The sequence below is a fragment of the Ctenopharyngodon idella genome, chromosome 4, assembly GCF_019924925.1.
Source record: "Ctenopharyngodon idella isolate HZGC_01 chromosome 4, HZGC01, whole genome shotgun sequence".
Taxonomy (NCBI): Eukaryota; Metazoa; Chordata; class Actinopteri; order Cypriniformes; family Xenocyprididae; genus Ctenopharyngodon; species Ctenopharyngodon idella.
In genome coordinates, this window is record NC_067223.1 from 10758386 (window position 1) to 10769325 (window position 10940).

The 10940-nt window shown below is 40.5% G+C and overlaps 1 protein-coding gene across 1 annotated transcript; it reads left to right on the plus strand.

The window, feature by feature from the left end:
• Window positions 1-83: 83 nt before the first annotated feature.
• ttc41 (tetratricopeptide repeat domain 41) lies at window positions 84-10687 on the plus strand. The gene is made up of 16 exons (XM_051890065.1): window positions 84-236; window positions 612-1209; window positions 2484-2581; window positions 2822-3002; window positions 3082-3299; window positions 5007-5158; window positions 5240-5699; window positions 5806-6045; window positions 6498-6657; window positions 6817-6965; window positions 7112-7239; window positions 7368-7548; window positions 7660-7810; window positions 8287-8436; window positions 8553-8674; window positions 8860-10687. The coding sequence occupies exons 2-16, from the start codon at window positions 764-766 to the stop codon at window positions 8991-8993; spliced, it is 2970 nt and encodes a 989-aa protein (XP_051746025.1). The 5' UTR covers window positions 84-236; window positions 612-763; the 3' UTR covers window positions 8994-10687.
• The last annotated feature ends 253 nt before the right edge of the window (window positions 10688-10940 follow it).

Sequence of the window (10940 nt, forward strand, 5' to 3'; positions counted from 1 at the left end):
CCCCACGCACAACACCGTACCAATCAGAGAGCGATCCGCAGCCGGTGTCGCCCAATCACCGCCTTACATGTCCGATTTTACACGTTCCGATCGTGGCTCGCGTTGATTGGCTCGACGGGATGTCAATTCATCGAGCGAGCGTTATATGAGGATTTTGTCATAGACTGTAACAGCTGGTCTGGGGACGGTGTGGGTTTTGTTTACTGCCTTGAGCGGGTCGGGGGAAAAGGAACTAGGTGATTCAGAATCAGATTAAACTTATAATTACGGTTACCTTAGCAACAGGTTGTTGACATGATTTTGTAGACTTTAAGAAAGTCCCGATAGGATTGTTTGACTTAAAGATACACTCATTTCTCTTTTTTACTTATTTTATGTTGACTGGAATTTTTAGTAATGGAGAGATTAAAGCATTAAAATATTTTTTTACTTGTGTACCCTTTAATATTTGAGCATTTCTTTTTCTCTCTCTCTGTTGAATGAATGTACATATTTTCGAAATGGTCACACACTAAAAATGCAAGGAATAAACATCCAAGAAAAAATGATGGGAGCTTCTGACAGCCTATACCTGGTGTTTCCTCTTCAGCCTTACCTGTGCTATTTTCCAGGTGATCTTCAAGAAGAGCTGTCTTACCTGAAAGCAAAGGTGTTTCCCCATCTAGATACACTTTGCCAGACAAGAGGCACCTGTTTCAGACCTGTGGACTTACAGCGAAGCAAACAAGAAAGGGATTATAAATATGACAATGATGGAAATCAGATGAATAAGCCTGATCTTTTCGACCAGCAGTTGAAAATCAGTTTGGATCTCATCGACCGCTCATCTTTTTTCATCTGTCTTCTTGGATACAGCTATGGACAATGTCTGCCAAGGGAGAACGGTTCTCAGTCTGATATTGGACCATGTTCTTTGTCTGAGGTGGCTAGGAACTTGCATGTTGCTGCAAAGGCTGGATACCCTTGGGTCATGGAGGACGAGTATCGCACCTGTAGCCTGACAGAGCTGGAGATCACCAAGGCAGCCTTCATTGACAACCACAAAAGCTGCTTCTTTTATTTTAAAGACTATACCCCACAGGACATGGAGGATGACAGCAGTGATGAAATGCGTATCTTCTTGAACATGCTATCCAATCAAAGCCAAAGTGAGAGACAGAGAATGAGAGATCTAAAAAGAAGGATCATAAATCATTGTCTTCCTGTCAGGTTTGAACACACACACACACACACACACACACACACACACACACACACACACATACAGTACCACTTGAAAGTTTGTGAACCCCTTGCAGAATCTGTGAAAATGTAAAAAATTGTAACAAAATAAGAGAGATCATACAAAATGCATGTTTTTTTTTTATTATTTAGTACTGTCCTGAGTAAGATATTTTACATAAAAGAGGTTTACATATAATTCACAAGACAAAAAAAAGCTACATTTATTAAAATGACCCCCTTATAAAAGTTTGTGAACCCTTGGTTCTTAATAAATCCAAGGTTACCTGGATGATCTACGACTGTTTTTTTGTTTTGTGATGGTTGTCCATGAGTCCCTTGTTTGTCCTGAGCAGTTAAACTGAGCTCTGTTCTTCAGAAAAATCCTCAAGGCCCTGCAGATTCTTCAGTTTTCAAGCATCTTTTGCATATTTGAACCCTTTCCAGCAGTGATTATATGATTTTGAGATCCATCTTTTCACACTGAGGACAACTGAGGGACTCAAACACAACTATTAAAAAAGGTTCAAACATTCACTGATGCTCCAGAAGAAAACACGATGCATTAAGAGATGGGGGGTGAAAACTTTTGAACAGGATGAAGATGTCCAAATTTTTCTTATTTTGTTTACATATCAAATTTTTTCATTTAGTACTGCCCTTCGGAAGCAACAGAAGATACTTGCATGTTTCCCGGAAGACAGATTAGGTACAATTTACCTTGATCTTCAAATTCAAAAAGTTTTCACCCCCCGGGTCTTAATGCATCGTGTTTCCTTCTGGAGCATCAGTGAATGTTTGAAACTTTTTTAATAGTTGTGTTTGAGTCCCTAAGTGGAAAGGGTTCAAATATGCAAAAAATGTTTGAAAACTAAAGAATTTTTGGGACCTGGAGGATTTTTCTGAAGAGCAGAGCTCAGTTTAACTGCTCAGGACAAACAAGGGACTCATGAACAACCATCACAAAACAAAAAAACAGTCGTAGATCATCCAGGTAACCACACACAGTATTAAGAATCAATGGTTCACTCAATGGTTAACTTTTGAACCGGGTCATTTTAATAAACTCAGCTATTTTTTTGTCTTGTGAATTATATGTAAACATCTTTTATGAAAAATATCTTACTCAGGACAGTACAAAATAAAAAATAACATGCATTTTATATGATCTCTCTTATTTTGTTAACATTTTTCACATTTTCACATATATATATGTATATATATATATATATATACTTATTTTTCTTACCACTGTGTGACAGATTCTTCAGAAACCTTCATGAACTTGAAGAAATGATAAAGGTGGACTGGGAAGGAGTCATTTGTAAATTTCATGAGGATCCAAAACATCCCATCTCAGGTAGACCTATAATTGTGGTCAAATTTGGGTCTCAGAGACTATGTAATACTAGTAATTTTGAACTATTTTTATTTTATATTAATTATTTTTCTGGCCTAATCAAAACCCAAAGAAAAGTATCAACCTGGTACTTCAATGTTAAGTATGCTTTTTTGAGTTGGGTTTTGAGCTCTGGGTTTCTCAGACCTCAAAACAGAATATGTAGGTTAAAATAAGATTTTTTGAATTGATTTGTTTTAGGATGGCAGGATTCATTCGATCGGCATTACCATGAGAGCCATGCACGTGGATTGTGTGACTGGTTTGTGCCCTCTGTACCCACCACAGAAATACTGAATGCATTAAACAAATTTCTGCGTTCTATAACCCATAATGCAAAATCTGAGACACACTCAAGAAATCCAGGTGCTCATTTCACACGGTAAGAAGATAAAAACCAAATAAAGCATGCAAACTGTGTTTGATATTATGTTATAGGTCAAATTATTGTTTGCTTTCAGTGATATTGACCAGAAAGACTCAGAGAAGTCTATCTTACTGGTATGTGGTGAAAGGGGTTGTGGGAAATCCACTCTGGCAGCGTGGTGGCTGCGGACCTTCTGCCGACAGAATCCTGATTTTCTAGTCATCCCACACTTCTGTGGAACCAGCATATCCAGCACTGATGTCAGGTCTATGCTCAGACAGTGTACTGCTCAACTTCGAAGAGCACATTATGGTAAATTTCCTCATTTTTCCAGCAGAAGTGTGTTCATGACTCTTGGAGATTCTTTAATAAATACAAAAAAATTATGTGTGAAAAATATTATTTTTGAAATAATTATATTTTACATGTAAATTCGTTTTCTGGGAGAGGGTGTGGGCAGTAGTAAGAAGCTAATCTAAGGCCCTGTTTCCACCTGGTATTAAAATGCGTTTTGGACGATCGGATCACTGGTGGACGACGCTAAATACAGGTGTAAACGTTATGAGCTTGTCCACTTTTGACCACTTCCAGAGGTAGTTGAAAACTCATTCGACCGGATTGCTTATGTAGTGTAAACGCTCCCCTGACAGCAACATAGTGTCGGCCCAGATCCTGCCCACATCTGGTCTGCGTGTAATCCACATGTACCAGATGTGGGCCGGATCTGGGCCACATTATGTTGCTGTCTGGGTCATTTGGTCAAATGTGTTCGAACAGCCACTAAATACCGCCTACTCTCCGTCTACTGACCTAACACGCAAACATTATGGGAGGCACGCTAGCCAGACGGGATTTAAACTTTGTCGGCTGAAAACCAAAAAAGTTGGGTTTGAAGATGAAAAACATACCAAGAACAATGATTTCTAACTCGCACTCACTGCGTTCAGCCGGTCTTGCAGCTATCAGAGCAGAAAGGAGAGCTGATGCTCTCTATATGTTTTTCCGTTGTCTCCGGTAGCGATCATATGTAAATTGTGCGAGCTTATTTAGTCCATTAGATCTAAATATCTGAAAATCCCCATACATTTACCCACCCATAGACCCTCCCCTTGAAGAAATCAGGACAGACATGGTTGTAAGTAGACAAAAGACGTATTAAATTACCATGTGTAAATGGGTATGTCTCCCTCGTCCACTTGTGATCCGATCGACCAAAATGCATCTTAATACCAGGTGGAAACAATGCCTAAGAAATCTGGACTACTGGCCTGACCAGGCAAAGAGAGAAAAAAATAATCTAAATCATGATTTAAAGCAGGGGTTCTCAACTCTGGCCCACAAAGTCTACTTTCCTGCAGAGTTGTTGTGTTCCATTTGTCCTCTGAAGTGGGAAATTCCTAGTTGCCAGTAGGAACTTTTAACTGGAATGCCCCCTCAAGTCAGAGTTGCAATTGGGAAACTCTGGGGATCCGCAACAACCCCGACTTCAGAATCCAATATGGTTGCTCAGCTCATCAGCCGTAGAAACTGTAGTAATATATTGTTTATTAGCACTTCTGTTTTTCTGTGTCTCAATAAACTCAGGGGTGCACACGGTACTATCCAACCTCTATTTGTGGACATGATACTTTGCCATCATCTGGGAAAAACACTGCTTTTATATGTGTTTGCATTCTGAAAGAGCAAGCATGACAAATGTTTGCCTTGACACCTCCATCTTAGTTTTCCAACCTACTAGAAGGTGGTCAACTTGGGTGTGACATCATTCCTAGCTTCGACATCCATCTTCTGTGGTAAATGATACGCAGCATTAGCTCCAACCCTAATCAATCACACCTGAACATGCTAATCAAGGTCTTCAGTATTACTAGAAAGTTACAAGCAGGCAAATTTGATCAAGATATAGAGCTAAACTCTGCAGGAAAGTGGATCGAGGACCAGATTGGAGAACCCCTATTTTAGATCATCATAAATAAACATCAAATACTATAACATTTTTCACCTAATTTGTTTCTGTAGGTGATTTTCCAGATTGGGAGGACGCCATTGAGTTTAAGTACCTCCATCGAGCGGTCCAGGCATTTGCTGCAGCAGCCAATCTTGGGCCTTGTATTCTTCTTGTAGATGGTATTGACCTTCTGACAGAAACACTTGGACTCTCAAAGCAAGAGGTGATCTTTCAGTCCCCTGCGTAGTTTGCTTTAGCAAGTTGTCTTTAACTTAACACTTCATTTCTGTATTTTGTTCTCCAGGTGAAGGAACTACGGTGGCTGCCAGATGCTCTGCCTCCCTATTGTAAAATGATCATCACAACAACCTTCACTGACCTCACTTACAAAAGTCTCACCAGCAGAAGCGATGTCCAGATTCTCAACTGTCCTCATATCTCCGATCCTAGTGTTCAGCGGAGCATTTTGCTCAGACATCTGGCTTTACCTTACAAGGAGCTGCCAACCAGTGTTTTGCAAAGAATCATGCATAACAAGCAGTGCCACTTGCCTGCATTTTTAGCAATCATTGGCACAGAGTTACGGACGTGTGCAGTGCTGAGGGAGAAAGAGGAAGAGATGGAGCTTTTGCAGGAGTATGTAGAAGCCGATTCAGTTCCAGAGCTCTGGGTGAAGGTCATACATCGCTGGGTAAAAGATTTCAGCAGAACTGCTCCAACAGAAGTCGCTGAGACTCATACAAACACTACATCACTCAGGGAGGGTATGTCATTTAGTACTTTATTATATAAAACCATGCTTGTCCTGACTTTCATATTTCATTAGTTATAGCTAATAAGCATTTCTTTTTCCTCTCTCTCTCTCTACAGATCTCTCAGGATGGGTGTGGGACACACTCTGCCTCATTCATGTGTCTCGTGCTGGCCTGACTGAGGCTCAGGTTCTGGCTTTGCTGGAAGATCTGGGTTACTGTGGTAAGCTGAGAGTCGAGGTTTTGGAATGGGTCCGATTGCGCTCTGCTTTTTGGCCTTGGGTTCAGGAGAAAGCCAATGGTCTTCTGACCATCATGCATCAGTCCCTCAGCCAGGCTATGAACCTGTTGTTGCATGGTGAGGATGGTTTTATGTTATATTCTTATTTTTAGTTATGTTTTTGGCCTTTTTTGTGCCTTTATTAGACAGGAAAGTATAGATATTTGACAGGAAAGCATGGGTTGGAGAGAGGGTAATGGGATTGGCAAAGGACCTCGAGTCGAGAATCGATCTTTGAACTTATTCCTTTTTATTATATTTCATTCCTTGCCAAAAAATAGTTGCTTTGAGTAGCCGAAAATTGATAAATTAAATTAAATTAAATTAAACATTTTTAATTAAAAAAAAATAATTAGTAAAAAAATAAAATAATTAAAAAAACTTTTTCAGTAGCAACGTGTCGTCATCTGACACTAGGATTTCTTGAAATAAAGTACAAACACTTTTGAAGAGTAATATAGTTTCCTTTTAGTAAAACAGGCATTTCCAGTGCGTTCACACACTTGTGCTTTTGTCTCTTTTACTTTCAGATATGGGAGGTCATAATTCCTGCCATCAGATCCTTGCTAAGTTTTTTCAGAAGTCCAGTTTAGAGCTTTGTAGCTGGGCAAGAAAGATGGAAGAGATTCCTTGGCATCTCAAGCAAACCGGTTCATTCAAGGAGTTGCATGACTTCCTTTGCGATCCAGCGTACGATAACTAGAATTTATCTTTGAGTAGAAAATATTTTGCTAATGCAGGCATTGTGTTTTCAGTCCATAATAAAATAAATTGTATATATCTCAGTCAACACTGATGCTTATCATACAGACATGTATGATAGATATCATATCTCCATCTTTTTCATAGTACCATGGAGTTTTTGTCAAGCAGCCTGAAGCGATACCCACAGATGACAATTGATGTTGTACATTATTGGACACTACTAAGGGAGAGAGGATTTGACCCTGTGACTTCATTCCAGAATCTGATGGCTCAGACTTGGGAGTGTCTTAATGGTAAAACTGACTATTTTTATTATCATAATCAAATAAAAATCAGCTTCTGCCTTTGCCACATAGACCATACACACAAAAAAGCAGAAATTAGGGCATAACTATCACTTCTTGATATATGTTAACTACGTTCACCTGGTCTTTCTTAGACGCTCACCCTCCAGATCACAGCAGTGTGTTGCGATTATCATTATTCTGCTCTAAAGTTCTGCTCTGTTTGGGTGAGATGCAGAAAGCTGAGGAGCTGCTACTAAAAGCAGATCAAATTTTCCAAAAGGTAAAAATAATACAAGACACTGTCTGTTATATGATAAGCCATAATCATCATCAGAAATTGTATGCATTCAAAAAAACGGATTATACTCTATGTAAGGTTTCATTCTGTTTTCATGGTTTCCTCCACAGGGAATGGAGTGGGATAGTGACAGTATGAGGTTACTGCTCAAAGTGCATCATATGCTGGCAGAGCTTTATGTCCAGAGGCATCTGCCGAAAGACACAGAGATGTATTGCCACAAGGCACTTGAGACTGCCAGGTCTCTTACAGTAACCCATCTTGACAGCGCAGAGGTCAAACTGATAGTTGGTAACATGTATTTCATATTTCATCCTGCAATTTACATAACTTTTATAAAAAGACAAGCAAGTTATATTTTGTCAAGCATACATATTTGGTAGCTCCAATCTGCTCTCACAGGACAGCTGCTTTGTCGTCTGTGTCTGGCATTGCTGGCGGATGGACGGCTATATGCAGTGCCAGGGCTTTTCAAAGAGATCAGCTCTTCTAGATACATTTCTGTCCATCCTTGTGCTGAAGGCGCAGCCATGCTGCTGAAGGCCATTCACAAGTAAGACAAAAAAAGTGTGAAAAAGTTTTAACAAAAATTTAATTTATTTAATTTTGAATTTAGAATTATTTAAATAAATGTAAGAATTATTTAATTTAATTTAAGAATTATTAAATTAAATAACATTTTAATTTTAACAGCATCAGAGACTGACACGGAAGAGAAGAAATTGTGAAATAAAGTCGTTATTTTTGTTTTGGGTTTTTTTGCGCACAAAAAGTATTCTAGTTGCTTCATAACATTAAGTTTGAACCATTGTAGTCACATGGACTATTTTAACTATGTCCTTACTACCTTTCTGGGCCTTGAAAGTGGGAATTACGTTGGTCTATGGGGGGGCAGAAAGCTCTCAGATTTCATTAAAAATATCTTAATTTGTGTTCCGAAAATAAACGAAGGTCTTACAGATTTGGAATGACATGAGGGTGAATAATTAATGACAGAATTTTCATTTTTGGGTGAACTAACCCTTTAAGGTTGAGTCTTTGTGAGACCAAGACTGCTGAGAGATGCTTCCAAGCTGCACTGGCCAGCAGGAGGCGCTGGTATGGCCATGATCATCCTCTGGTAGCAGAAGTGGAGGAGCAGCTTGCAGATCTTTGGGCCAGTGCTCAAACTAATGCAGAGTAAGAGATTGACTTCTGTGTAATGCTTAGTTACCTCAATCTGTCATAAAACCTCAAGGTCACATCATTTTATTTCATGGTTTATTCAAGGTCACTGGCTTGATTTGCACTTTTAGATGGACACAGAGGAGAATTGTTGAACTGTACCGCCATGCTGTAAGCACTAGAGAGACAGAGGCTCGGACATTGCAACTTCCCTCCACGCAACACAACCTTTCTGTCGTTCTTATGAAGCTTGGTGAGTGACTAAATAGTTGCTTGAACACAACAATGACCTCCCACTTTTTAAGTGGCCTTGGTTTCAGAGGCCTATTCTTCATGAAAAGCTTTGAACCAAAGCAAGCTGCTCCGAGATGAATCACAACTTTAGAAACTCTGATTTGAAGGTAAAATGTGTTTTGTCTATTTGATGCTGTCTGGCAGGTAAAGTGTTGTTGTGTCGCTGCAGTAGAGTGGAGAGGAGACAGGGGCAGGATCTGCTCCAGAGAGCTGCAGACATAAGGATTCACCTCCTGGGCCCTGAGCACCCAATGTCCCGAGACTTGGAGCAGCAGTGAGCTCAATTTCATTACAGTACAACTGCTTTTAAGGAATTACAACAGTCTTCAGACTAGGAGCTTCTCTACAGAAAGAGCATCATCTTGTAATCAGAATGAAACCCTAAAAAGACAGTGGACGGCTTTACAGGTCTCTGTATTTGGGCCACAGAGTAACATTTCGACACTGGTTTGTTTGACTGGTGACTGTCTCTTACCAGATCAACCAGAAGGCCTTTCCCAGGCAGACACATCATCCAGGAGGAAGCTCTGAAAGCACTAAACCGATTAATGAGAAGACTAATTTACAGCATATCAGCTTTGTCACATGGTCAGACCAGTGTCTTTTCTTACACCGATCAGGCATAACATTATGACCACTGACAGGTGAAGTGAATAACACTGATTATCTCTTCATCACGGCACCTGTTAGTGGGTGGGATATATTATTCAGCAAGTGAACATTTTGTCCTCAAAGTTGATGTGTTAGAAGCAGGAAAAATGGGCAAGCATAAGGATTTGAGCGAGTTTGACAAGGGCCAAATTGTGATGGCTAGATGACTGGTTCAGAGCATCTCCAAAACTGCAGCTCTTGTGGGGTGTTCCCAGTCTGCAGTGGTCAGTATCTATCAAAAGTGGTCCAAGGAAGGAACAGTGGTGAACCGGCGACAGGGTCATGGGCGACCAAAGCTCATTGATGCATGTGGCGCGCAAAGGCTGGCCCGTGTGTCCGATCCAACAGACGAGCTACTGTAGCTCCAGAAGTTAATGCTGGTTCTGATAGAAAGGTGTCAGAATACACAGTGCATCGGAGTTTGTTGCGTATGGGGCTGCATAGCTGCAGACCAGTCAGGGTGCCCATGCTGACCCCTGTCCACTGCCGAAAGCGCCAACAGTGGGCACGTGAGCATCAGAACTTGACCACGGAGCAATGGAAGAAGGTGGCCTGTCTGATGAATCATGTTTTCTTTTACATCACGTGGATGGCCGGCTCATGTGCGTCGCTTACCTGGGGAACACATGGCACCAGGATGCACTATGGGAAGAAGGCAAGCCGGCAGAGGCAGTGTGATGCTTTGGGCAATGTCCAGCTGGGAAACCTTGGGTCCTGCCATCCATGTGGATGTTACTTTGACACGTAGCACCTACCTAAGCACTGTTGCAGACCATGTACACCCTTTCATGGAAACGGTATTCCCTGGTGGCTGTGGCCTCTTTCAGCAGGATAATGCTCCCTGCCACAAAGCAAAAATGGTTCAGGAATGGTTTGAGGAGCACAACAACGAGATTGAGGTGTTGACTGGCCTCCAAATTCTCTAGATCTCAATCCAGTCGAGCATCTGTGGTATGTGCTGAACAAACAAGTACGATCCATGGAGGCCCCACCTCGCAACTTACAGGACTTAAATAGTTCTGCTGCTAACATCTTGGTGCCAGATACCACAGCACATCTTCAGGGGTCTAGTGGAGTCCATGCCTCGGTGGGTCAGGGCTGTTTTGGCAGCAAAAGGGGGACCAACACAATATTAGGAAGGTGGTCATAATGTTTTGCCTGATCGGTGTATAAGAGGCACATTCTATTCTATTCTATAAAGTACTATTAGAATAGATACATTTTCTGTCTGTAGAAAAGATCTTGAATATCCATATTAGCAATTTATTATTTGTATTTCTTTGATCAAAAACAATAAAAACCGCAATATTGTGAAATATTAGGATTGAATTTTGAAATGTAATTTATTATTGTGATGGCAAAGCTGAATTTTCAGCATCATTACTCCAGTCTTCAGTGTCACATGATCCTTCAAAAATCAATATAATATGCTGATTTGATGCTCAAGTAACATTTATCATTATCAATACTGAAAACAGTTGTGCTGCATTCATCAATCCATCCATTTAAGCCTGAGGGGGAGTTTTTTGTGAGGCTTTTATTTTGAAAATAGCTGGCACCGGGTAAGCTACTTG